General features: G+C 41.3%; 1 protein-coding gene across 4 annotated transcripts; it reads left to right on the top strand.

Annotated features, from left to right (window-relative positions):
- The first annotated feature begins 1,166 nt into the window (after positions 1-1,166).
- Positions 1,167-21,529, top strand: Psma3 (proteasome 20S subunit alpha 3). Of its 4 annotated transcripts, none has more exons than XM_052739648.1 (11): positions 1,167-1,300; positions 4,182-4,264; positions 7,940-8,063; positions 10,730-10,831; positions 10,912-10,985; positions 13,349-13,421; positions 14,480-14,545; positions 16,703-16,749; positions 20,225-20,292; positions 20,594-20,658; positions 21,369-21,529. In XM_052739648.1, exons 1-11 carry the CDS (start codon positions 1,280-1,282, stop codon positions 21,411-21,413), a joined length of 768 nt encoding a protein of 255 aa, XP_052595608.1. In that variant the 5' UTR covers positions 1,167-1,279; the 3' UTR covers positions 21,414-21,529. The 4 variants fall into 4 exon arrangements, with proteins under 4 accessions (XP_052595608.1, XP_052595611.1, XP_052595610.1 ...); XM_052739650.1 differs by having other exon boundaries at positions 1,264-1,300; positions 7,945-8,063; XM_052739649.1 differs by lacking the exon at positions 1,167-1,300 and adding an exon at positions 1,532-1,967.
- Positions 21,530-27,822: the final 6,293 nt, after the last annotated feature.

Here is a 27,822-nt window from a genome sequence, read left to right as displayed (position 1 = left end):
GGCTGAAAGCAGTGTGTACTGTTGGGCTGTCTTCTTTTTCCCTATGAAAAGCACTACCCAGGAGGCTTAGGGTGATGGACAGGGCTGGGATTCCAGCTTTGGGTAGTGGCAGAAAGGATCAGGAGTTCAAGGTCACGTTCGGCCAGCCTCAGCTACCTGAGACTACTTCAACAAAAGCGGACTGGTAGTGCATTCTTTTCTTTTTTTTAAAAATGTGCTTTTTGTTGTTGTTGGTGGTGGTGGTAGTGGTGGTGATTTTTTGTTTTGATTTTAGACAGGGGCTCTTGTATTCCAAGCTGGCCATGGACTGCAGATCCTCTTGTCGCAGCCTTCTGTGTATCAGGATTATAGACTTGCATCAATCACCATGCTGGAAAATGTTTTCTGGCTATATAAAATAAAAGTCTCCAGGATTTTAAAACATGCTTCTTCCATTTTATTACAAACGGATTTAAAAATCCAACCACTACAAAGTCGGGCCCCACGTCCACTTCTCTGATTTATCTGTTGCCCCTCTACCCCTTAATTCTTAAGATAGAGCTGACAGTTCCTAGAAGGAGCCTGGCACTTGGCGTTCCCAAGGCTCTTTAGCCCTTTTTCTAGACAGGGTTTCTCTTCTGTATAGTTTTGCGCCTTTCCTGGAACTCACTTGGTAGCCCAGGCTGGCCTCGAACTCACAGAGATCCGCCTGGCTCTGCCTCCCGAGTGCTGGGATTAAAGGCGTGCGCCACCACCGCCCGGCTCTTTAGCCTTTTCGAATGTAGTTTTGTAATCTTCCTGGCAGGGATGAAGATATTCTAAAGAAACACTTGTGCGTCCCCCTTTAATAAGACTCCACGAGCCGGACGGTGGTGGCGGTGGCGGTGGGGTCACGGGGCCTTTTTGTTTCTCAAGTGGCCACATTGGAATAAATCTCCTTCCCGGCTTTTGAGTGCTCTCGTCTGTGTAACCGGACTCCTGAGGACAGGTGCCCAAGCCTAGCTCGTCCGGACCATTAGGGACCAGGCTCTGACCTTAGCGCGTCTAGTAAGTAACAACGAGTTACAGTTCCTCCAGCTTCTCCAGGGAACCGCCTCCACGGCTTCTGCGCACGCGCGCCTCCTGCTCCCCCGCCCCTTTTCCTACAGTCCCCTCCACCGCCCTCGGGACGCCCGCAAGAGGACAGGCTATTGGTGGAGCGCGCAGCCAATGGGCGAGCCCGTTACTCGGCGGCCCAGCGAGCGGCGTAGGAGCGGCACTTGAGGCCTGGCAGCGCTCGGCGGCCTCCGGGGTCGGCACCATGAGCTCCATTGGAACCGGGGTGAGTCTCTCCGCGCCGTCCTCTCCAGGTCGGCGTTGCAGGGCGTGCGGGGCGCCGGGCCGCTGGACCCCGGGCGCTGCCTGAGGCCTGGGGACCCGCGGCCCGGGCCCTCGTCTCCGTGACCCCGGCTCCGGCGGCGTTTCGGGCCCGCTGCGGCCGCCTCCGCGCAGCCACAGCCCGGCTTGCTGAGTCACCTTGTTCCGCTGCTTGAGGAAACCGAAAGGGAAAGCTCGGGTGGCCTGCCCTGGTGTGGTCCTTCGGGCCCGGGGTCGGCCCTCGGGAAGCCCCTGCGAGCCCTCGCTGCTTGCAGTGCCCCGGGTTGAGCCTCGAGCGCGTCGTGTGGCCCGCCTGGGCAGGAGCTGCGGGGCTGCTGACTCACGGGCCTCCTCTGGCTCCCCGTCACTGTCGCTGGACAGTCCCTGGAAACCTGTCGCGACAGAGCCTCCAAGAAGGCTCGAGTCATGAGTTCTTTGCCTTTCTCCTCCGTTCTGCTTTTCCCGAACAAACCTCAGTGCCTCACGTTTTTGTAAAGAGTCTTGAGGATTTGCAAGTTGGACCTAATTTGTTGGCGGCTAAATACACCCCGTGTGCAGAGATTTACTCCACCTTTCCTTTGTCTCCATATATAAACCGCTTAACGAATATCTATTGATTGTATGCGGTAAAGGTAATGAATAATATGTTTCTTGGTTATCCTTGTCTCCTCCAAGATTTTGATGCTCGCCTGGTGGGGTGGTGCACACCTTTATAATCCCAGCACTTGGGAGGCAGAGACAGGAGGATCTCTGTGAGTTCGAGACCACCCGGTCTACATAATGAGTTCCAGGACAACATAAAGAGACCCCGTCTCAAAAACAAAAAACAAAACAAAGGTTGTGATGCTCAGAATTAAATGCTGATGTTTGGAATGATTTAATTGGTTACGAGGCACTAATGTCATGTAATACTTTTTTTTTGGAATTAGTGCTCAGTAATATATCTCACAGCAAATTCGCTGTGCAGTTGTGTTGTTATTTCCCATCAACAGTCAACTGACAGAACCATGTGGAATATTTTAGTATGAAACTAATAATAACCCTGAGCCTTAGGAAGTTTCACTGTTGAGGACTTGTTTCCCGGCCGTACTTCTCCCAAGAGTTGTAAATACCAGTATTTGTTGGTCATTTCTATCCATTTGGCTTTGTTTTTTTAACCCGTATCGCTGGGCAGATGGAAGGGCCAACCCAGGGCCTCGAGAGGCAAGCCACTGAGTTCCAAATCCTGACCATACTCTTTTTTTTTTTTTTTTTAGAAAAAAAAAGCTATTGTGGGAGGGGTTTGAGACAGGGCCATACTATGAAGCCTCGGCTAACCTAGATCTCTGCAGCTTCCTCTGTCAGCCTTGAGTGCTGGTGATCCACCCTTATTATTTAGACACGAAGCAAGAAATGATTATTAAGGTAGAATTACGAATTCTCTAGTTGGACAGTCAGCTGTAGCCTTCAGCTCAGTGAATGGTCCAATTCTCATGGTCAAATGAAAATCATTTGTCTTTTTTTATTTTACACTGAGAACTATCTGTTATTAAGGTGTGCCCCCACCGTGTGTGTGTGTGTGTGTGTGTGTGTGTGTGTGTGTGTGTGTGTGTGTGTGTTCCCATATGTTCTCTCACATGCCAAGGGACTAAACCCAGACTTCGTGCATGCTAGGTGAGCTCCATCCCAGCTCCACAGTGCTTGTTTGTTGTCTGTTGATGTTTAATTGTGTCCTCAAAAGATTTCCTTCTTTCTTGTATAGCAAAGCCACTATTGTTTGGAATGTCTGAGCTCCACACTCAACACTTCTTGGCTCTAAATTTGTTTCAGCCCAAGGGCAGAGTGTTGTCGGTTTAGTTTTATGTGTATGTATGGTGCACCACACGTGTGCCTGTTGTCTGTCCGAAGCCACGGCGGGTGTCAGGTCTTCTGGAACTGAAGCTACAGATGGTTGTGAGCCATTGTGTGTGTGCTGAGAATTGAACCCAAGTCCTTTGGGAGAGCAGCAAGTGTTCTTAACTGCTGGGTGTCTGCAGCCAGAATGATTTCTTTAAATGCTTGAATTTGGGCCTGTGAAATGCCTCACTGGGTAAACGTGCTTGCCACCAAGACTTAACACCTGAGTTCAGTCCCTGAAGTGCTGAGCTCTATTCCCAGATCCCACATGGTAGGAAGAGAAAACTGACTGGAAAGTTGTCCCCATGACATGTGCACTGTAGATAAATGTAAAACAAACCAGCAGTGTGGATTAGGTCATCCCACCTCCTCACATCAACACCTCATCCATCGAGGGTAAAGTGGAAACTACCTCCCCAACTTAGTTTGGCTCTCCTTCAGGTTTTGGATTTCTCACCACTGCTCCTTCCTCCCCCTTTCAGGACACATTCCTTGACTCAGGCTAGGCTTATCCCCACCTTAAGGCTTGAAGTCACGTGCCAGGGAAATTCTCCTCATGTCATAGATGACTTTTCCCTTGTCACTGAGTGTTTTATGTGTGTGAGTGTTTCGTCTCCTTGTATATATATATATGTGCACCTGTACGTGCCCAGTGGAGGTCAGAGGAGGGCTTTGGATCCCCTGGAACTGGAGTTACAGATGGTTCTCAACCACCATGTGAGTTCTGGGAACCTAACCCATGTCCTCTGCAACAGCTGAGCCATCTCTCTGGTTCCTTGGACCCATTACTTTTCAGTAGGAGAAATCTAAGGTGTTTAGTTTTCCTGAGCAACAGCTGAACGCTTCCTCCTTTTCAAAGCATTCTCCTTTAGGATATGGCACATTGCTGGTGTTGAGAAAGAACGAGTGTCTGACTGTTGCTGGCAGAGACACGTGCTGTGAACTTACTGTTGCTCCTCCTTTGTTGTTAGTATGACCTGTCAGCCTCCACGTTTTCTCCTGATGGAAGAGTCTTTCAAGTTGAGTATGCTATGAAGGCTGTGGAAAACAGTAGGTAAGAAGCCCTCTTCTGCTGAAGTCAATGTTTTAACCACAAATTATCCTGTATCTTGTATGTTTTGATAACTAGGGCTTGTATATTGCTTTAGCACAAACAAATATAATGCCTTGAAGTAATCTCAACTTCTTTATTTTATTTTGATTAATTTATTTTTGTTTTTCGAGACAGGGTTTCTCTTTGTAACAGCTCTAGCTGTCCTAGAACTCAATTTGCAGACCATGCTGGCCTCGAATGCACAGAGATCGGCCTCACCTGTCTCTGCCTCCTGAGTGCTGGGATTAAAGGCGTGTGCTACCACCGCACTCAGCATGATCTTAACTTCCTAGTCCTCTCCAGAGTTCTTTCTTGTACAGATCTTCTTCCTTTACTGAGGTTCCAGGGTTCAAACAGGCAATCAAATTTGCATAGCACACTTTTACCCACTGAGCCAGCTTGTTAGCTTTTTTATCTTTTTTTTCTTTTCTTTTTATTAAGAGATTTCTATTGGTTTTACATATCAACCACGGATTCCCCTGTCCTCCCTCCTCCCACCTGCTTTTTTATCTTTTTGGAAAAAAAATTTTTTTTTTTGCTTTATTTTTATTCCATGTGCATTGGTGTTTTGCCTGCATGTGTGTCTGTGTTGAGGATTTTGGAGCCCCCTGGAACTGGAGTTAAAGACAGTTCTGAGCTGCCATGTGGGTGCTGGGAATTGAACCTGGGTTCTCTGCAAGAGAAGCCAGTATTTTTAACCACTGAGCCAGCTCTCCAAACCCTTTATTTTTTAAAAAACAGTCTCACCATGTAGTGCTGGCTGGTCTGGAACCCTGGCCAGGGTAACCTAAGGAGATTTATTAATCTGCATCTGCCTCCCAGCTGCTGGGTTTAAAGGTGTACACCTTGCTGCTGGTTCCCTGTAGGTCTTTGAGGGAGTGTTCCTAACCAGACACTTAGGCAGACAGGAGCTGGCAGAAACCCAAGGGCAGTGACCCACAGAAGAGAGGTCTTAACACCTGAGTTTGACCATTGGTGCATTAACTGCTAATGATGGGCATACAGTCTTTTTGCCTCAGCGTCTTCATTTGTAAAATAGGGATGATAATACTGTTTGAAAAAGTTCTTGAATAAATTAGCCAGTGTATGGGGCCTGCTAGTTGGTAATGTAATTCAGTGGTAGAGTACTGCCTACCACGTATGGTTCTTGGGTTCCACCCTCAGCACCACACAAAGAAAAAAGCACAGATTGACAGGAGAATTTATTGGATGTAACAACAAATACCTAATGATAAACTGCTGACCTATTTACTATTACTGATAATATTTAATATTTCCTAAAATGGCTTATAGTTGTAAATATAGTTAGCTCACTTTACACATAAGTTCTGCACATTCAGGTTCAACTAGCTAGATTTAAAGGAGGCAGAGGCAGGTGGATCTCTGAGTTTGAGCCAGCCTGGTCTACAGAGGGAGTCACAAAACACCCAGGGCTACACAGAGAACACATGTCTCATAAAACAGATAAAAAAAAACCCACACCTCCCCTATCCCCCAGAAAACCCCAGAACTTAGGGCCCAGAGTGTAGCTTACTGGTAATGCGCTTGCCTAGCATGCACAAGGCCCTGGGTTTGATCCCTGGTACCACACACAAAACAAAGACAAGCAGGACAGATCCCTACAGGGCTGGAGATTTGCCTTCGTGCTGCATGCTTAGTGTGTGTGTGTGAGCAGAGTGTAGTGCCTAGCACTCAAAGAATCAGTTGTAAGTTTTGTAAAACTAATAATACAGTTACATGTTAGCATTAATAACAGTGTTAATGAAAAAACAAAGAGGACCAGGGCTGTGGTGCAGTGGTAGAGTGTCTGCCTAGCATATGTGCAGAGCCTGGCTGGATCTCCTGTACCCCTCCCCACCACTAAAAGAGAGGGAAATAAAGTAAGTAACATACTTTAATCTGGAAAGAACATCATACAGTTTATCCATATTTTACTTGAGGTTAAGATCTGAGTTGTGCCAGGAGGTGGTGGTGCACACCTTTAGTCCTAGCTCTTGGGGAGGCAGAGGCAGGAGGATCTCTGAATTCAAGGACAGCCAGGGCTACACAAAGAACCCTGTCTCAAAAAACTAAAAAGAGCCGGGCAGTGGTGGCGCACGCCTTTAATCCTAGCACTCGGGAGGCAGAGGCAGGTGGATCTCTGTGAGTTCGAGGCCAGCCTGGTCTCCAAAGCGAATTCCAGGAAAGGCGCAAAGCTACACAGAGAAACCCTGTCTCGAAAAAACCAAAAAAAAAACTAAAAAGAGGATCTGAGTTGTAACAGGACATATATTTTACTGACTTACATAATTACTAGAAGCAGTACACACTTATTGTAGAATAATTGGAAGACATGTAAGAAGAAAAATAGTTTAGTCATTGCTTTTAGTTTGTATGTAGTGTGTCTTTTTTGTGTATGTTATGCACCTTTTTTTTCTTTCTTTCGTTTTTTTTTTTTTTTTTTTTAAAAGACAGGGCTTTCTGAGCCTGGTGTGACATGGCACATATCTTTAATCCCAACACTTGAGAGGCAGAGGCAGGTTATGGTGAGTTCCAGACCAGCCAAGGGCTACACAGTAGGACTGTTTTGTTGTTGTTGTTGGAGACAGGGTGCTATTACACCTAGCCTCTAGTTTTTCTGGGGCAGGGTGGGGAGTTGTTTGTTTTGGTGGTTTTTTTTTTTCTTTTTCTTTTTCGAGATAGATTTCTCTGTGTAATAGTGTCATAGTCCAGGCTGTCCTGGATCTTGCTCTGTAGGCCATGTTGGCCTCAAACTCAGAGAGATCCGCTTGCTTCTGCCTCCCGAGTGCTGGGATTAAAGGTGTACGCCACCACCACCTGGTGATAGTTTTAAACATTTTAAAGTGGGCCAATAAGATGACTCCATCTGTGGACAAAGGCACCTGCCACCAGCCCTGAATTTGATCCCTGAGATTGACGTGGAGGCAGGAGCATACTCCCTTGGTTGTCCTCTGACCTCTGTGCATATGAACAGGAGCGCACACACATGCAGGCACACACAGAAAATAAATACAATCAGGTGCTGCCAGGTTTAACAAAAAATACACGTTTAAAAGTTTTCTGTGTTTTAAATATTACAGTTTATTTGTGTATTGTTAAGATAGGATCCTTTGTGTCTTAGGGTGTCCTTCAACTCACTGTGTAGCAGAGAATGACCTTGAAATGCTGACCTTTCTATTTACTAGTGCTGGGATAGCAGGTGTGCACCATTGTGCCTGGCTTCTGTGTGCTGCTGGGGATTGAACCAAGGGCTTCATTCCTGGTAGGCAAAGACTCTACTAATTAAACTGTCATCCCAGCCCAAAGTTAGCTTTGAGACAAGGTCTCATGTAGCCCAGGCTGGCCTCAAACTCTAAGTGCTCTCTCTATATAAACTTACCATAAATAAAAACATCATAACCTTGAACTTTGGATCCTCTTGCCTCCATCTCCCAAGTACTGGGATTGCAAGTATATGCACACCTTTTTTTGTTTGTTTTAAATATGATGCTGGGGATTGAATCCAGGGCTTTTCACAAGCTAGGCCATGGCTCTATCATCTGAACTATATCCAGCCCTTTGATTTTCTTTTTATTTATTGATTTTTATATATAAATTTCTTCTATTTCAGCTAAGAAAATTTTCTTTTTGTTTCAGTACAGCTATTGGGATCAGATGTAAAGATGGTGTTGTGTTTGGGGTAGAAAAATTAGTCCTTTCTAAACTTTATGAAGAAGGCTCCAATAAACGACTTTTTAATGTTGATCGACATGTTGGAATGGTAAGATCACACTTTAAAATGTTCATCCTGTTTTCACTAATTTCTTTTATGTAATCAAAGTACATTAAATTCTGTTTTTAAGAGATAATACATTTATTATTGGGTTTGATCATTCAATATCTAAAACAAAGGAAATAATTTTATAACCTTACTGGTGACAAGAAAACTCAAGTTGCCTTAAGGATGAGAGAGAGAGAACATGATTCAGAGTATGCAGAAATGTGGTCTTAACAGCATAGATCACCAGGAAGATAAATATTTGAGAGGCAAAAAATGTTAGTTAAGCCTTTCTTATCTATTTGGGGATTATCACTAAATGTTATCAGAACACTTTATAGTAAGGTATAGAAAGAGGAAATTATGTAAAGTGCAAGGAGAAGGACATTAATAGCTCCTTAGGCATCTCTTAGATCATAGTTTGATAGCTAAACCATCTGAGTGTAAGCCAAGCCATAAATACATTACAGGTAGGTGCTGAAGTCATATGTAGATGATAGGCTTCATTCCATAAGAACTTTCATAAATAAAATCATAATGAACTAGTCTTTCAGTGTTTATCTGTGTAGTTTTGATGCCTGCCCTGGAATTCGCTCTGTAGACCAGGCTGGCCTCCAACTCACAGAGATCCATCTACCTCTGCCTCCCAAGTGCTGGGATTAAAGGTGTGCACCACCATCACCCAGCTTAACTAAGTAGTCTTAACTATGCTACCTGAATGGGAAGAGAACAACCTGTGTGGTAGGTGTTAGGGTATGGGCTCGTCACATAATTTATATTATTTAATCCTTGTAGCATGAATCTTAGAGAGTCGTCTTAATAAAATCAAACCCGAGTCAGGTATTGGGGTGAACTGGAAGATCAGAGAACCAGAACAAGGCACAGCTTCCTCACCTCGTCGGATCCTCAGCTGGTCCTGTTTCCTCAGACTGGAAGCCTCTGAGTCCTCATCCAGAATGAATCTCAGCTGAACTGTGCTGCTAGAAGCCTGAAAGCTTAACCAGCCAAATGCTTCTAGTTTCTGGTCCTCATGCCTTATATACCTTTCTGCTTTCTACCACCACTCCCTGGGATTAAAGGCTTGCTTTCTGGGATTAAAGGCGTGTGTCACCATGCCTGGCCGTTTCCAATGTGGCCTTGAACTCACAGAGATCCAGAGGAATTTCTACCTCTGGAGTGCTAGGATTAAAGGTGTGAGTGCCACCATTTTCTAGCCTTTGTATCTAGTGGCTGTTCTGTCTCTGATCCCAGATAAGTTTATTAGGGTGCACAATATTTTGGGGAACACAATACCACCACAAATCCTGACCATTCCACTTTTACAGATGAGCTAACAGGTGCTCACCTACTAAAGAAAAAATTGGATTCAAACTTGAGTTTCATTGTTACTCCAGAGCCTGATACACAGTAGTATTCAGTAGTGGCTTTATTTCTAAAAGAGACATGATGCTACACCTAGACAAGAATTGATAGTAGCCCGTAAGCCTTAAGCTTTTTCTTTCCTTCTGAAGGATTTTTTCTCTCCTAGACGGATTTATTGTTAGTGTTTGCGATGTTCTGAGGAAACCTGTCAGGTTAAAAGAAAGCCAGACGCGGGTGCTTAAGTAGCTCCCCTCTCAGTCGGCCCTTTGGTGCTGAAAACATTTTATTCTAGACTTTCCAGATTTATCCTCCGTGTTACCTAAAGTCATCATGAAGAATGATGGCATTCTTCATACTTAGAAATTTGGTTGGGCCTGGGGCCTGTAATTCCAGTTACTAAAGAGGTTGAGGCATGAGCATCCCAAGTTCAAGGCCTGCCTAAGCTACACAGAAACCTGCAAACTGCTAGGTGCTGAAAGAGGCAGAGAAAGTTAAGGCTAAATTTCCTCTGTCTGCAATTGTCATCTTCATAGTGACTTGATAATTATTAGACGTCACAAAAACTTCACGAAAGCAGAGAGGCTTTTGTTTGAGCAGGCTTATTTGAATAAGATACTCTATTGTGACGTTTAACTATGTCTCTTCAAATTTGAAATTTTCTGCACTGCTACTTAGGTATTGACTTCAGTGCCTCAACATGTCAACGAATTGGCAGGAACTGTAGTTTTTTTGGATTGTTTGTTTGTACTTATTTATTTGGGTTTTCAAGTCAGGGTTTCTTTCTGTAGCCTTGGCCAGCTTAGAACTCCATCTGTAGATCAGGCAGGCCTCAAACTTAGAGATTCATCTGCCCTGTAGTTTGAAGCCATCAACCTTGTAAGATAATGGTATGTTGTATTTCAGTTTCTCCTTGCAGTTTGCTAGCCAGTTGGCTGCAAAATTTTGGTTATTATTAGCCTTTGGGGCTTTTAGACAAAAGCTTAAATAACTTTTTGAATGTACAGCTTTAAAATAAAAACCAACCTTGACCAAGATCAATGTTTTTGTTTTGTATTCTTTACAATGAAATGGTGATTTGGGAAAGTGAACTCTGATAGAAATGTTTCTTCTGAACATTGGACATTTGAGTTATAAATTAGCTATGATCTTACATTAAAACATCAGAATGCCCTTTGAAGACCTTTAAGCAAAGATAGTATTTAAATGATACTCATTTAAAAAAAAAAACTATTAGATAAGCCAATAGTAGATGATTTGCCTTTTGGTGTGCTACAAGAATGTCTATTAAATTGGTATTTTTTCTCCAGGCAGTCGCAGGTCTGCTGGCTGATGCTCGTTCCTTAGCAGACATAGCAAGAGAGGAAGCGTCCAACTTTAGATCTAACTTTGGTTACAACATTCCTCTCAAAGTAAGTTGATGATATGTCGAGGAACCTTTTGAACAGTAATGGAAATGTATTAATAAGGTCTTTTCCCCCCATAATTACAGCATCTTGCAGACAGAGTGGCCATGTACGTACACGCTTATACACTCTACAGTGCTGTTAGACCTTTTGGCTGCAGGTATGGAATTTTGTGAGACCTTTAAGTCGTATTTATACAGTAGTTCTTTTTCTCCACAAATTAGCCTTTTATTAATATCTGTTCCACCAGTGTGCTGGGGTTACAGACATGCACCACCACACTTCTCTGTGGATGCTGGGGATCAAACTCAGGTCATCATGCTTGGGCAGCAAGTACTCTGCTCACTGAGACACCTTCCTAGTCCCCCAGATTAGCCCCACAGAAGTACAAATTCTCACCGTAAAGTAGTAGGCAACCATTAAAAGTATACTTATAAGCTGGATGTGACTGTACATGTTTGTGATCCCAGTCCTCAGAGGCTGAGGCAAGACCTTCAAGTTCAGGGTCAGCTTAGGCTACATAGTGACTTCAAAGCTTGCTATCTAGAGAGCCTGTCTCTTAAAAAATCCTAAACATTGTTGGAATAGTGGAAGGAATCATAGTCCTGAAGTGATAAGAAAACTTGTCATTATGATTTTAATCTAATCATAATAAATTCTCTGCCATTAAGTCCTTGATACTCAGTATATCCTATCTTGACATGGGGTACAGCTGTTTAAATAGTTAATAAATAAAATGGTTCTAAGTGGCGTTTTTAATATTTTTTTTTAAAACTCCCCCGTAGACCAGCCTGGCCTCGAACTCAGAGAGATCCTCTTGTGTCCCCCCCACCCCAGTACTGGGATTAAAGGCATGCACCACCACGCAGCTGTGTGGTTTTTTTTGTTTGTTTGTTTGTTTGTTTTTAATAGCAGTCAGCAGTGATTCCATATAAAATTACATTTCATAATTTAGAATAGCCACAGTTTCTGTTGTTAAGATGAAGTGTTTGCTGGAGAAAGAGGATTCACTTGTAGCAAGAAATGGAATAGGTGTTAACATTTGTAATAGGGGGCTTGGGAGAACTGTTGTAACAGTATTTAAAATGAAGACATTCAGTTTATTGGTTGGAGTGCTTGTGTGTCACCCGCAAAGTCTTATGTCTGGTTCTGACAACTCATGACTACCGTCATGGTAGTGTAGTCTGTAATCTCGGTGCTTGGCAGGTAAGGGGGGTCAGAATTTACTGTTAGCTACATAGTTAAGACCAACCTGGGATGATACAAGAGACTGTCTTAAGTAAAGAGGACAAAACCTAGTTGGCTATGCTTTATCACAAGCCAATGTCTTATTAATATAGCTGTAATCCTGCCTTTAAGTTGCCTATCGGCCATGTTTCAATACAGAAATGAGAGATCTGTTGAAAACCTGAGTTTTATTCATTAGCAATGTTAGACCCCAGTAGAGCATTTGTTATGGGTTTCATTCAAATTGCTTATGAAACCTCTCTTTTGACTTTATAGAATGCCTTTCATTGTAACTGAGTTCCATGTTTGTCAGCTCCTTTCTAGGAATAGTGGTTTCTTGAGCATATACCATGAATTAGTCATTAATGTGGGGACATAGATGTCGCATTGATGAAACAGCCCTTAGAGATGAAATGACAGGATCTCAGCATTGTTACTGAATATAGTGGAGCAGCAGTTAAGGAGTGGTCTGTTCCAGAGAGGTGACAAGGAAACATACACGAAATACTGGGGTAATGGGTGAAGACTGTCTCATGTGCTGGTGTGAAACATGGGCATTTTGGGGAGTGCAGAGGTGGTAAAAAGGTAGTAGAAATGATACTACAGATGTACAGTGAGGCCAGTGTATAACAGCTCCAAAATAAAGGGTTTCAGGAGAGGACATGTTGAAGAGTTTTTAAATGATGATCAGATTTCTATTCTGAAAGAGGAATTGCATCAGTTTGGATGGGGAAAAGCTGGGCACAGATGGGGTGGTTGGCTCTTAGGATGTTACACATGAAGTGATAGATAGGCAAACTTAAGGCTGATTTCTCTAAAGGAAATAGTTTCAGAAAATTGGTAATTCATGATCACTTAACAACCTAATTTTAATTTGTTGAGCATATAAAACTATTGAGCCATTTCCGACCATTGCAGAGGAATGACTGGCGGACTACTGGGGATAAAATGAAGGGTGCTTTTCACCACACATTGTCCCCTTAACTGAATGTGCAGGGGCTTTGCTCAGGCCCGGGAGTTGTTTTGTCTGTACCTGTCCTTACTCCTTTTGCTACATTCTGGTATTGCAGAATAAAAAGTTCCATAAGGAAGGTTGACTAAAGAAATCACATGGATTTTAAATACTGTAGTTTAATACTAGTTTTTATTGAAGCCGTCTTACCAAAGAACTTATTAACTCTAAGTTATCTGTTTCTTAGCACTTTATCAAAGAAAATCTACTTACCGTTTCATCATTATATATAATAATATATATGGTGTTGAGAAGCATGTTGTAAACTGTTTGTTCTTACGCAGTTTCATGTTAGGGTCTTACAGCGCGAATGACGGTGCACAGCTCTATATGATTGATCCATCTGGTGTTTCATACGTGAGTACACGTTAAGTGATGTAAAAGTCTCTGTCGTTAAACTTCATTTCTTTATCATTTATCTCATGTGCATTATGTAAAGTATTGTTTAAACTCAGTTAGTGCTGGGCATAGTGGTGGAGACCAGCAGTCCCAGATACGTGGAGGTGAAGAAGGAGAATCCCAAATTCAAGGCCAGCGTGAGCCTTCTCAAAAGGATCTTGACAGCTTACCAAAGACTAAAAGTCTCAGAGTAAAAGAAACACCTGGGTATAGCATAATAGTTGAATGCTTGCCTACCATGTGTGAGGCCTTGGCTTCAATCCACAGCATTTTAAGAATAAATACCCAAAACTCATTTAAGGAAAGTGCTGTTTTTTTATATTAATGAACATATGATGTAGAGTTTTATGACTGGCTTTCAGGATGCTCTTGATGAGAACTACCTAGTGAAATATAGTATTTTGAGTTTGTATGTACTTGTCCCATCATTGTACTATGTCTTAAGACTGAATATAGGGCAGGATAACTGCTCGGGGGTAGAATAGTTGCCTGCATTTTCAAGGCTTTGGGTGGAAAATCTAGCATGGGGGGGAACCAACCCAAATTTTTAAATTAGATTTATTCATTTTATTTTTTTGCCTGTTTTGCTGGCATGTATGTGTATCTTGTGTGTGCTTGGTACCTGCAAAGGTCAGAAGAGGGCAGAGAATCCCTCTGGAACTGGTGTTAAGGATGTTTGTAAACAATCATGGGTGCTGAGAATTGAACATGGTCCTCTGCAAGAGCAGCAAGTCCTCTAAAACACTGAGCCATCTCTCCAGCCCCAACCTAGATTCTTCTAGAATTAGGTTTGATATTTCAAGCTCCTTGACATTCATGTGAATGTATTTGGATATTTCTTTTACTTGTTTTGTTTTTTGGAGACAAGGGTCTTACCATGTAGTCTTGGCTGGTCTCCAAATCAAAGACCCAAGTGTTAGAATTAAAGGTGTGCACCACCACTAAGTAGTAACTATTAATGATATCAAATCATGTATCCTAATTGGCTTTTTTCTTCTTTCCCTCCTTTTACATAGGGTTATTGGGGCTGTGCCATTGGCAAAGCCAGGCAAGCTGCAAAGACAGAAATAGAAAAGCTTCAGGTAAAGTATATTGAATGCTGGGTTTTACTAGAAGTGGGATTTACAAACCTCTTAGTCCAACAATATCATGCCACTTGATTTTAGAGACTTTGTGAAGTTAACTAATTAATTAGGAGATCTGGAAACACATTATCTATGACTTGTATCGTGTATCCCTGTATGATTTTGATTGCTTCTGTAAAGACTCAAGAAGGAAAAAATTACAACTTTTTCAAGATTTATTTCTTGTGTATGAGGGTTGTGCCTGTGTGCATGTCTGTGTAGTGCATGTGTGTCTATACCCAAGGAGGCCTGAGGAAGGCATCAGGCTCCCTGGAACTTGGGTTAGAGATGGTTGTAAGCCACCATGTAGGTGTTTGGAACTGAACCTGGGTCCCTCTGCAAGAGCATCAAGTGCTCTTAACCTTTGAACCATCTTTCCAGCCCCCAAAACTACTTTATATATATTGCTACATACATCCTTAAAGTCCATTCTTCGGTCAGCTGCAATAAGAAAAGATTTTTTGTTTTGTGTTTTCCTCCTACATATTGTCTTTGGACACAGCTTTTATCTTAAAAGTATTAGTGTCTGCTCAAGTGCTTTTCCCTACTTTGCGCCTAAAGAAAGCATGAAGTTTAAAACTACCCCTTCAAATGTGGCTTAGTGGTACACCCCTGTAATCCTGGGACTCGAGACGATTGCAGGAGTGCTGCATGTTCAGAGGCCAGGCTGGGCCATACACTGAGACCTTGTCTCACATTAAAACTACCCACTTTTTGCTAACTGAACTATGTTCAGCTGTTAGTATAGAGTATTTTCTTTACATTCCCAAATACTCTGGCTGTTGTCTGCTTTGGTTATGTGAAGCTTCAAAAATTTTACTTTTAACTCTATGTGTACGGGAATGTACACTTGTGAATACAGTTGCCCACTAAGGCAGAAGGAAGTCTCGCCTCCTTGGAGCTGGAACTGCAGGTGGTGGTGGTTAGCTGCCTGACAGCTCACCACCGTATTAGAATATTTCATCACCTTAGTATCTGAAAATGAAAACTGGTTTGCTCAAGCACTTTTGTATACCTGTTATTGCAGACCAACTCTATACCCGTGTACCTCAGCCTCCCCAGTGCTGTGATCACAGGTGGATGCCATCACACTAGCCATAGCCAGTTCTAATGCTTACAGTATTCAGACTCCTCAGCTGGACACCCACCTACATTTTTCTCCGGATTTCCAATTGTTTACTGAAGGAACAATGAGTGATTTCCAGTGTAAACAACTTTGTCTTTTTGAGTTAATTCTCACTATGTAGCCCTGGTTGGTACAGAAGCTTTTGTTTCCATGTATTTATTTGTTAATGACATTGTTTAACTTGGTGTGTTCCTATTTATGAGCCTGTGTCCCATGGTGTGCTATTGCCAGTCCCAGGGTTGGTGGTGTATGCCATTACCATTGAGCCGTCTCAGCCTGCCTTTGACTTCTCACTTTACCTTTTTTTCCTTCTTCCTGCTTTTCCTCTACTTTTATCTTCCGTGAAATCAAAGGAAATAAAATCCTTTTAATATATTTATGTTATATATAAAATAAAATTCCTTTAATAACCTGCTTAATTAAATCTTGTTTTTCGGGACAGAGTTTCTCTGTGTTACAGCCCTGGCTGTCATGGAGCTCACTTTGTAGATCAGGTTGGCTTGAACTCAGAGATCTTCCTACCTCTGCCTCTTGAGTGCTGAGATTAAAGGTGTGCATCACCACCACCACCTGGCTCATTTTTGGTATCTTAGAACTTGTCCCTGGAGCTGTAGAGATGGCTCAGTGGTCAAGGGCACTTACTGCTCTTGTAGAGGACCAGTTCTCAACAGCCACCTGTCAGTTCATAACCACCTATATAATTAATTGAATTAGGCTATTGTCCAACTGTAAAGAAAAAGAGCAACTGGTAATTAATACTAAGTCATGAAAATAGTTAAGCAAATAGTTTACACATTTCTTCCTTTCTGTTTTTGGAGACAAGGTCTATATGTACCCCTGGCTCTCCTGGAGCTTGCTATATTGACCAGGCTGGCCTCGAATTCTCAGAGATCTGCCTGTCTCTCTCCCAAGTTCTGCAAATAAAGGTGTGCATCACTATTCCTGGTTTTATACATAACACAAAATTAATCAGTATGCTTTTCTTGTAGATGAAAGAAATGACTTGCCGTGATGTAGTTAAAGAAGTTGCAAAAATGTAAGTTGTTTGAAACTTTATCTGCCACCCACAAAAAAAAACCAAAAACCTTACTTGACCTCATCTCTGTATACATTAATTCTTAAGTAGCTCTTATGTTTGAAAATGTACTGGGAACTGAACTCAGGCCTTTATTATGCTAAGAATGTGCTGTACTACTGAGGTAAACCCCTAGCCTGAATATATTCAAGTTACATCTTTATTTGTATTTAGAAACAAAAGTTTCACAACATAGCCCTGGGTGCCCTCGAAATCAAAAGAGAATCCACCAGCTTCTACCTCTCCTGGGATTAAAAGCATGTGCCACTATGCCTGGAAAGTCACATCTTTAAGTAATGAATGGGGTCGAGAAATAAAGTTTATGACAAACCAGAGACCCATGCTGTTCCATATGGGAGGCAGCCTTCCTGACCAAATGTGTCTGACGTGGACCACCCTTAGGATACCCACCTCCAACCCTCCAGTCTCCTAGTGTTTGTCTGGGCAGGTCTCTGCACAGGCAGTGTAACAGCTGGGCCACTGCTGCCCATCTGGCATTCCAGGCACGAAACGTAGGAGTGCCAGGGTCTCTTATGTGTACCAACCCTGGAGGGCCTCCCCACCCTGTCAGAGCTATTGTTTTGTTGTTGAGTTACTTCTTCCAACTAGCCCACCTCCTCCAGGCTCCTGGGGGTGTACAGGAATTGAAGATGACTGTGCAGTCCACAGACCCCATTCTAGTTCATGCATCTTTAATACATCCCCAGCCAATGTGCTCTGGGAGGAAGAACTTGGCTAATTTAAGGGGCATAGGAGACCTGCCACCCTGGGCACTCCTCCCGGGGAGTGGTAGCCTGTACTGTCTGCTTGTTGGCTCTGAAAGTTGAGGTAGGGACAGAGTCTCAAGGCCTTGATTTATTTTAGCAGCTGTGTTTCTGGGATCATGGTGTAAGCATCAGGGGGTGGAGCTTTGTCAAAGTTCAAAAGTGTGAGATGGTCCTCTGGAAGAGCAGCCAGTGCTGCTGAGTCATCTCTCAGCCCCTGGAGATCATATTTTTTAAAGGCATTTTAATTAAATGCTTTGGTATATTTTGAAAAGTAATAAATGGGATTGAGAAATATAGTTTGTGACAAAGTAAACCTGTATATATGCAGTAGGATTCAAAGATAGGAAGAGGACATAGTAGACATTTAGAAATTCTACTTTTGAATGCTTACAGGGGCTGGAGAAATGGCTCGGCAGTTAAGAACACTTGTTCTTGCATGGGACTTGGGTTTGATTCCCAGCACCCACATGGTGACCATATATAATTCCAGTTAGAAGAGGCCTGGGATTGGCTCTCTTCTGACCTCCATGGTTAAAAAAGCACACACATACACAGACGAAACATTCATACACATAAAGTAAATAAGTCTACATTTTTTAAAAATAAAACAGTGCTTAAACCCTGTAGGTTTGTGTGTTGCTAGAATAGAACATGGGTCTCACATACTGAATACATGTTCTGACATGGAGCCACACACGTGGCTTCACTAACTTTCTTTTGTAGGTTCATAGTTATCTCTGCATGTGATTTAAGAAGCTGGCTTATTAATACCAGCTGCTCTTGGAATCTTTTCAGGTTTATCATATTTATCATATAAGTTCTATAAAAAAACTTTTGTAAGAAAACAGGATTTACATTACAGGTATAGAGCGAGTTTGGCTTAACAAGTTTTAAAATACTAAGCAATAAAGTCAGAACACCTGGTGGATAGTAATTCAAAAAGATGAATTAATTTGCAGGGCGTGGTGTTGCCTACTCACTCAGGAGGCAGGGCCAAGTGGATCTCTGAGTGTGAGGCCAGCCTGGTCTAGAGTGAGAGTTCTAAGATAGCCAGGGTTACACAGAGAAACCGTCTCAAAAAGCCTTCTCTTTCAAAAAAATTTAGATTAAAGAATGCGGGCTTTTCTATTAAAACATCTTGTAGATACCTTTTCAGGCAAACTCTATGAACAAATGTACTTAGTTGGTTCTTTATGCAATAGTGTTTTTCAGTTTTTGTATTTTATAATAGAAGGAAAATTCTGGGTTCTAGCATAATAAAAAAAGATAGAGCTTATAATGTCTTACAAAGGGATTTTGTTTGCTGCTATTCCTGTTCTTGCCAAGACTCACCCCCCCCCCCATTCACCTTCCACTGTGAAGCAGGAATAGTAGCAAACAAAATTTTCTTTTTTTTTTTTTAACTTTTTATTGATTCTTTGTGGAATTCACATTATGCATCCTGATCCCATTCATTTCTCCATCTCTTCATATCCATCCTCTGCCCTTGCAACCTCCTCCCCAAAATAGAATTTAAAAGGGGAAGAAATTGTCATGAGAGCTGAGGTGTCACAGTGACTGACAGTGTGCCCTTTAGTCCATACCTCTTTATTTGCAGGTGTTCATGGCAAGGCATTCTCCTTTTATCAGTTAAGAACTGTCTTACATTAGAAAGTGGAAGTAAGTTCTTACCATAGTGTGAATATCATACAATCCAGTTTCTTTCACTGACGCAGTCTTTGAAGTTCCTGGTGGAAGTCAGCCCTTTGGCACCTTTCATATTTTTTCTGTAATTGGTAGGTAGCAATTTGTTCCCTCTCAGGAAGCCATCATTTCCTAGTGTAACTAAGGTCCTCTCCTATTAATAGCAAGGCTTTCCCAGAGCCTCCAAAAGTAAGTTTAAGGAAAAGGAAAGCTTTGTTTTGGATACTTTTTCTGTTTCTGTGTGTTGGGGGCGGGGGTTGTTAATTTGAAGTCGGCATCCTTCAGGATCCTCCTGCCTTAGCCTCCAGGACTATAGGTATAAGCCATTGCTGTCAGTTGATACTCCATTGTTTATACTACTGTTGTAACTGGTTATGTGCTTTGTTGTAAGTTTGTAATGTGTTTATAAACATAAGAACAAGTTTTAGTAATGCGTAAGCTACTTGGAGAGGGGGCTTAAATTATTGGTTAATTTTTGAAGTATTTAATAGAGAAAAAAATGGGTGTCTTGAAAAAAGCACACAGTTCATGATGACCTTTCCAACTTGAGCCTGTTTTCTTTCTGAGATGTCTTTTTTTTTATTTGAAGCTTTAAAACACTATCAAAATAAACTGAATTTGAGTAATAAAAGTACGTCAATATCTGTAGAGATTTGCCATTTTAAGAAAAGAATAGTTTTATTTTCTGTAAGTATTTTGCTTGCATGCACCATGTGTATACGTATGTAGTACCCAAGAGGCCAGAGAGAGTGTTGGATAGCCTGGAAAGAGTTACAGATGGTTGTAAGTCTATATCATGTGGGTGCTGAGAACCAAACCCAAGTGCTCTTAGTACTGAGCTGTCTTGCCAGCCCCTAATTTGTCTTTTCTCATTTTCAAACTAGACTGGAGAGTGTATCATTTTATAAATAACACCAGGCATGAAATGTCTAGATTATACTCTGTTCACAGAACTTGTGTTGATGTTCATTTCTTTTCTCTTGTAGAATTTATATAGTACATGATGAAGTTAAGGATAAAGCTTTTGAACTAGAGCTCAGCTGGGTCGGTGAATGTAAGTTACATCTGGACATTTATGTATTCTAGAATTCATTTGTACTTTAAGACGAGTTAATGAAACAGTTCAATGCAATAACTGATGTTGTGAACAGTTCTCATTGAAACATCTACATGATGTTATATGTCCTTGTCAAGATTTATAAGTCAAACTTATTTTCAAGTAAGCTCAACTTGGGAACATTGAGTATTGGGGGAGGAAACAACAAAAAATGAACCCCACCTACTTGTAGATTAGGCAGAGTGAATGGTATTGCAAATCACAATCCTCATTTTTAATATATTGTTTGACTTTACAGTAACTAAAGGAAGACATGAAATTGTTCCAAAAGATATAAGAGAGGAAGCAGAGAAATATGCCAAGGTAAGCAACAGCAAAAACACTCTTGTAAATAGTCCCATGGACTGAGTCATACGGTAACTTGGTTGATGTGTGAACTAAGGATAACAGATTTTTAGGTTACTTCTAGGGGGGATAGAGTTGTCCTAATTTAAAAAAAAAAATTCTCTGCTTGAGAATTCCAATATGGGCCAAGTGTGGTGGTGCATGGGAGGCAGAGGCAGGAGGATCTCTGAGTTCAAGGCCAGCCTGGCCTACAAATCAAGTTCCAGGTCAGGCAGGGCTACGTAGAGAAACCCCGTCTCGAAAAACAAAAACAAAACAAAATTCTAAGTTTCCCCCCACCCCTGAATGTTTAATGCTTTTATATTGAATTATCACAGGACAATAAACTTATCACTGGGTTATCTTTAAGATAGTTTTTTTTTTTAATTTTATTTTTATTTTATATGCATATGGTATTTGGTCTGCATGCAGTATGTTTGTGTGAGGGTGTCAAGATTCCCTGGAACTGTAGTTACAGACAGTAGTGAGCTGCCATGTGGTTGCTGGGAATTGAACCCAGGTCCTTTGGAAGAGCAGCCAGGGCTCTTAACCACTGAGCTATCTCTCTAGCTCCTTAAGGTAGTATTTTTAAGGTATAAGTAACAGTTTGTAGTCACAAAAGTTTAAAATGCGGGTTCTATAGAATGCAACAAGATGAAAAACTTAAAATACTTTTTTTCTTTTAACAGGAATCTTTGAAGGAAGAAGATGAATCAGATGATGACAATATGTAACATTTTCTTCACTATCTCTTCTGTTTAACATTTCTGTGACAGTTTCATATGACTAGCACCATGGATCATATATACCCACTGACCAATTTTCATTAAATTTTTGTCTTATAAACGTTGTTGGGTAATTGAGGATATCTGCTTTCTATTAAAATGTAGATTCACATTTGATTAAAAATTGTTAGTAGTGCGGCTTGGGAGATGGCTCAGAGGTTAAAGAGCACTTCTAGAGGGCCGGGTTCAATTCCCAGCAACCACATGGCAGCTCACACTTGTCTGTAACTCCAGTTCCAGGGTTTCTGACACATCACACAGACATACACACAGGCAAAGCACCAATAAACAAAATAAAAATACACATTTTTGTGCATGCACGTGCGTGCGTGTATGTGTGTGTGTGTGTGTATTCATTCGTATTCTTAGTACGTGGTGGCAGACAGGTCTACAAATCAAGCTGTAAGATGGCCATGGTTATACCAAGAAACCATGTCTCAAAACAATACAAAAAAAATAGATTCTGTCTAGAGTTTTAGATTGATTTTGAATTGTGTTTTTTTTTTTGTTTTTTGTTTTTTTGTTTTTTTTTTTTTTTGGTTTTTTCGAGACAGGATTTCTCTGTGTAGCTTTGCGCCTTTCCTGGAACTCACTTGGTAGCCCAGGCTGGCCTCGAACTCACAGAGATCCGCCTGGCTCTGCCTCCCGAGTGCTGGGATTAAAGGCGTGCGCCACCACCGCCCGGCTGAATTGTGTTTTTGTATATGTGTATGTATATGAACCATGTCTGTGCCTGGTGCCAATGGAGGTCAGAATAGGGCTCTAAATTTCCTGAACTAGAGTAATGGATGGCTGTGAACCACTTTATAGGTGCTGGGCACTAAATCTACAAGTTCTCTTAACCACTGAGCCATCTCTTTAGCTCTCTTTAACTAGAATGATCATATTCTACTGTGGTTTTTGTATTTAAAAAAATTCAGTTTAGTAGATAAAAGCTATGTTTATAATTACGGTAAACATTTTTGCTTTTTCTTTTCTTTATAGTGATAAAGAGTGGACTTTATGGATTAACAGTTTCTAGTCAATCATCCAAACAGTTGCTTGAACCAGAACCCAATCCTTCCATACTGTTAGTAAGACCATGTAGCCGTGGGGGTGATTCCTAGCTAGCAGTGCACTGTATAATATTGTGATGAAAACAGCAAGTGTTATAACTAGAGTAGAAAGAATGTGAATTCAGGCAGGGGTACCAATTTAGGCTATCAGTGCCCAGATCAACTCCTGACTGGCCTTTCAAAGAAACTAATCTGTTCATTGAGTTGAGATATGTGGTATTGTTGGACTTAGAACACATATGTGGATTAAATGTCACATCATTTTATCTGAATATCTTAACTACTATGCAATCAACTCAAAATAGTTTAAAAAGTATTTCATCATCATAACTTCTATGTGCTACATTTTACAATCAATGCATTTAGCCCAAATTGACAGAAGTGTTGGTTGGCTTTGGATCTATTTTCAGATAGAGAAACTGACTATATCTAAGTTAGTATATAAAATATGTCTAGTCTGTGTGTTCTTTTTCGTTTTTTGAGGCAGGGTTTGTGTAGCCAGCTGTCCTGTCCTGAAACTCCCTCTGCAGACCAGGCTTGCCTTGAACTCAGAGATCCGCCTGCCTCTGCCTCCTGAGTGCTGGGGTTAAAGGTGTGTGCCACCACACTACTGACACATGAGTTTTGCTGTGTTGTTGCTATAACTTCTTAAATTCACTAAGTACAACGAATAACCATCTGAAGTGGTTCTAAACAAACCTTTATCTTAACTAATTATAAGCTACTATAAATACCATATTAGATCAATTTTAAGATTTGCTGTTATGAAAGCAAATCATAACTTTTCCAATATAGTACAGAAAGTCTAGATTTAATGTAAGGACATTGTGTAACTGCTACTGAGGATTAACCAGCCTTTTGTGGGAAAGATGGCACATTCTAATTTTACATGAATACAAACAGCATTTATTTTCTGATAAATAAGTCAGAAATCACCTTAATATTGGCACCTGAAATAACAAAAAATAACAAATTTGGGCTTAAATATTAACATATAATAAAATATATTTATATTACTTATCTGTTAAAGAGTTCATTCGGTTTGGTTCTTGGTGGTTTTTTTTTTTTTTTTTTTTTGTTGTAGACAGGTTCAGTCTCTCTACCTAAGTTCTGGTCATCCTTGAACTCACTATTCTACATGAATAGTGTAGACCAGGCTTGGCCTCAAATTCTCAGAGATCCACCTGCCTCTGTCTCCACCATGCCTGGCCCTGTTTCTGTTGTTTTTAAAAGGACCTAAAAATCAAAATGAAGTTTAGACCATCAACATCTCTGAATCAGTTTTCTTTGTAAGATAAGTGGCAAAATTACATTTTTAAAAAAACATTGTATAAAATAAAACACAGACCACAATTCTGGTTAAGATACCAGAAGAAATGCCAGAATGTTGTATAAAATAAAACACAGACCACAATTCTGGTTAAGATACCAGAAGAAATGCCAGAATGTGTAATACGTTTGTACTTATCTTTGAAATGCAGTCCAGAGCTGACCCGCATTTTTCACTCTGGCAAAACTCCACTGTATCCATATTGTGTTCCCCATACTCAGGCCATTCCTCAAGAGGAAGACATCAGAAGATCTCAAAAGCACCAAGGTTTCTTTCCACTAAACGCCCTTCGAGTGTGTCTTTCTTTACACCTTTATGAATTAAATGCCTTTACCTGTTGTAATTAGTTAGGTGGAGCACCTGTTCGTTCAACAGAGAATGGGTTGTTTGTTGAAATCCGGCAAGGCATGGTTACCACACACTTGTAATTCCACTATGGAATTTCTTGTTAAGGAACTGAGTTAATGTGATACCTCTTTAAAAAATTTTTTTTTCCAATACAACTAACTGAGCATACTTAGCACTGGCAATGATGCAAGGTTAACAGGAACGTTAAAGGAATAATTTGGCAGTTTTCTTACAGTGTAACTGAGCACATAACTCAATGCTCCTCCACATTGAATGCAGGGCCAGTCAGATGGTAAAGGTTTGCTGTGCAAACCTGACAGTCTGATTTTGATCCCTGAAACCCTTGGAGGGGACAGCAGATTCCTGACAGTTGTCCTCTGACCTCCAGGTGTATACATGTGCAGGCTCTCTCTCAGCGGCATGATTCATATACATCATTGCAATGCAATTTCATGATTTCACAGAAAGCAAAACTAGAATCACAAATAAGTGATTCTTGGGATGGAATGACAAAAGCAAGCTAAGTCACTTTTACAGAGTTGGAAATATCCTGTATCTTCATTATTTAGTCAAAGGATGAGTCTGGGGAGTTCATCAAGGTTTTGTCGTATTTTACCACACCACAATAAGCTAGACTTAAAAGACTTAAGGAAATGAAAGTTATTGTTCTTTCAAATCAACTAGGTACTTGAGCATCACTAGCCTGTGTTTCACCTGGGATCCATTTTATTGTAATCCTAGGCACAGTGGATAATCTGTTCTTTAAATTAGTAAACGCAAAGGTAGACAGGATGTTGCTTTCTTCTCTTTTTTTGGGAGAAGTTCTCGCTATGCTTCCCTGCTGGCCTTGAACTTGCCAGAGAGATGCTTGCCTTTGCCTTTGGAGTGGAGTGCCAGGATTAAAAGTGTGCTGGAGCTGGTCAGTGGTGGCACAGGCCTTTAATCCCAGCACTCAGGAGGCAAAGGTAGGCGGACCTCTGAGTTCAAGGATAGCCAGAGCAGTTACACAGAGAAACCCTGTCTCAAAAGAGACATGTGGTATGCCACCACATGTGGCTAGATTTTAAAAAAACCTGCCTCTAATTCAGCTTCACTTGACTAAGAACTGAAAAGCTTGAAAGACAAGAAAAAATAACTAATTTTTGCCCTTTATAAAATATTCGGAGAAGCCTTAGACCAGTGAGACCACTAGTTGCCCTCCTGCTCCGTTAGGCTAGTTTTAAAAAGTGAGAGAGAAAATCAAACAGCATCTCATAACCCAAGCTATTTTACTGTCTTTGATTCTGTTTGTACCCACTGTTTATTCAACTTGAACTAAGTGCTATATACAACAGGCACCTGTGCGTTTCTTGTGCTTCATGTATTTAAACATAAAAACCTTGTGAAAGTAGTGTTCTTTTCTTGATCATCTCACCCTTCCAGGGTAAATTACTACGTGTATCTTTCTGGCTCACACAGAACATTTTTCTTAAAGAGTAGATATGGGAACTAGAGGTGGCTTAGCAGTTCAGAGTGCTACTTTTGCAGAGGACTAGAGTTCAGTTCCCAACACCTACCTCGGATGGTTCCCAGCCACCTGTAAACCCAGCTCCAAGGGATCCAATGCCCTCTTCTGGCTTTCTTGGGTACCAGGCATGCAGAGATACACATGCAGGCAAAACACTCACATATAATAACAAATTACTAAATGTCTAGGATAGTAATGTTATGTCCTTAGTAGGCACAACATTTTTGACCATCAATAGTAAAAAAAAAAAAAAGCAGTAAAAATTTTAAGAGAATATTTGGAAGTCTACAGTGTATACACCACTGCCAACTAAATTTTAAAACTTTCCCTGTCCTTGCTCAGGGAAAACAGCAGGTAACATAGATAACCACTACCGAGGACTATCACAAAGACGTGTATTACTATGTACACTTAAGCTGTATATAGTCAGGACAAATGTATGCTTTGGGAACTGGAGGACATAAATTCTAACAAACACGAAAGGAATCTAGGAGTTTCCTGGACACTTGTTGGATGAGTGTTCCAGTGAGTGAAGTCAGAGTAAGCACAGAGCATTCGAATAATGAATGGCAAAAGCCTTCTGAGATGATACTGAAACAAAGGCTAAATGATCTTTCTTTGGGAGAGGGCACCCTCCCAGTGTTGACAGGCTCCTATAGGTGTTAGCCACACACACACACACACACACACACACACGAACACAAAGACAAAACAGAGATGATAGGAATGTATGCTTTCCAAACTGGTTCTGAGTCCACTAACTTCAGAATTCGCTACAGACCTGAATTCACCAGTTACAGGCCTTGGCAATCTTTATTTTGAATAAATACTTGATATAATTCTTTTGAACTCACACACTAATATTTGAGAATCACTGATCTCTCTTTCTGTCTGATGAGTTTGGGTTTAATAGAAATCATTTTAGTACAGGCTTAAGAACTAGGATGAGAGAGAAGAGCTCAGATAACAACTTACAGAGTCCTCATTAAATCATTAGCATATGTGATTGGCCTTTTCATCGATGCTGCTGCTGTTCTGAAGCAGTGTTCCAGGAAGTAGGGGTACTCCTGCTTCAGCCTTTTTAGTGGTGGGATGACCACATTACAGAGGAGCTCAGAATCCCACTAGAAAAGGGCCACAGAAGTTACCAGAAAAAACAAAACTTGCTAAAACAGTAGAGGACGGTGTATATTCAGGAAAACCACCTTTATGTAATTTTATGAGAAATATATTTCACAAGTAAGAGCATATAAGTAACTAGAAGAAAGGGAGAAGAATCTAGAAAATTAAGAGCAAAATAGTTCAACTGCTTTGATTAAACCTAGGCCTCCAAGGGAGTTCGGAAACACTTCAACATGAAGGTGTGCAGGAGGCCAGAGAACAGTGAGGAGGAGGAAATTACACTACTGTTCACTAATGGGTAGGGATTAAAGTACTTTTTTTATTGATAGGTCAAGGAGAAAAAGTTTTGACTTAAAGCAGACCAGTTTAAGTTGATCTAAGAAAAATTTTTAAGGAGCTTGGGTCCACCACTGTAGAAGAATGGCCTTGCAAGTCTCGAGACAGCAAGGGAAGTAGGGTTTGGTTCGCAGCAAAAATAGGCTCTGCTACAGACTGTTAACAATAGCTTGCTAGGCGACCTCAGGGTTAAAGAGTGACAAATAACTGGTTTGCAGCTCACTGTGTCAGTTGGCTTGCCTGAGACTTGCAGTCAAAAGATATCCCAGATGGAAAATGTAGCCATCTGCATTCTAATTAACCTAGGAACTTTGACTTGTACCTGCTGTGAGTGGAGCAACTGCAGCTGAATGCAGTTCTTACAAGTTTATGGAAGTCTAGAAACAACACAGATCCTTCACAGGAAACAGTAATTCTTTCACAAACTCAAATACCTTTAACGTGGAAAGCCTAAAGGGCTGGCGAGCTGTACACTGGAAACTGAGGACAGAGACGACAAAAAGTTTCTATTCCCTACTGGTGGTCTCCTGACAAAGCCAAATGAAGCTTCTGAAACAACTTGATGTTGTAGATATAAAGTGCTTTTCTCCTCCATCCCCCAGCTATTTGGATGGCTGCCAAGGGAGCCTGACAAGTTTTAAATGTGAAGCTCAAGCTAGC

Source organism: Peromyscus californicus, unplaced genomic scaffold (assembly GCF_007827085.1).
Source record: "Peromyscus californicus insignis strain IS unplaced genomic scaffold, ASM782708v3 Scaffold_15__1_contigs__length_86483966, whole genome shotgun sequence".
NCBI lineage: Eukaryota > Metazoa > Chordata > Mammalia > Rodentia > Cricetidae > Peromyscus > Peromyscus californicus.
Note: the sequence above shows the minus strand (reverse complement) of the source record. Positions and strands in the feature narration are given on the sequence as shown.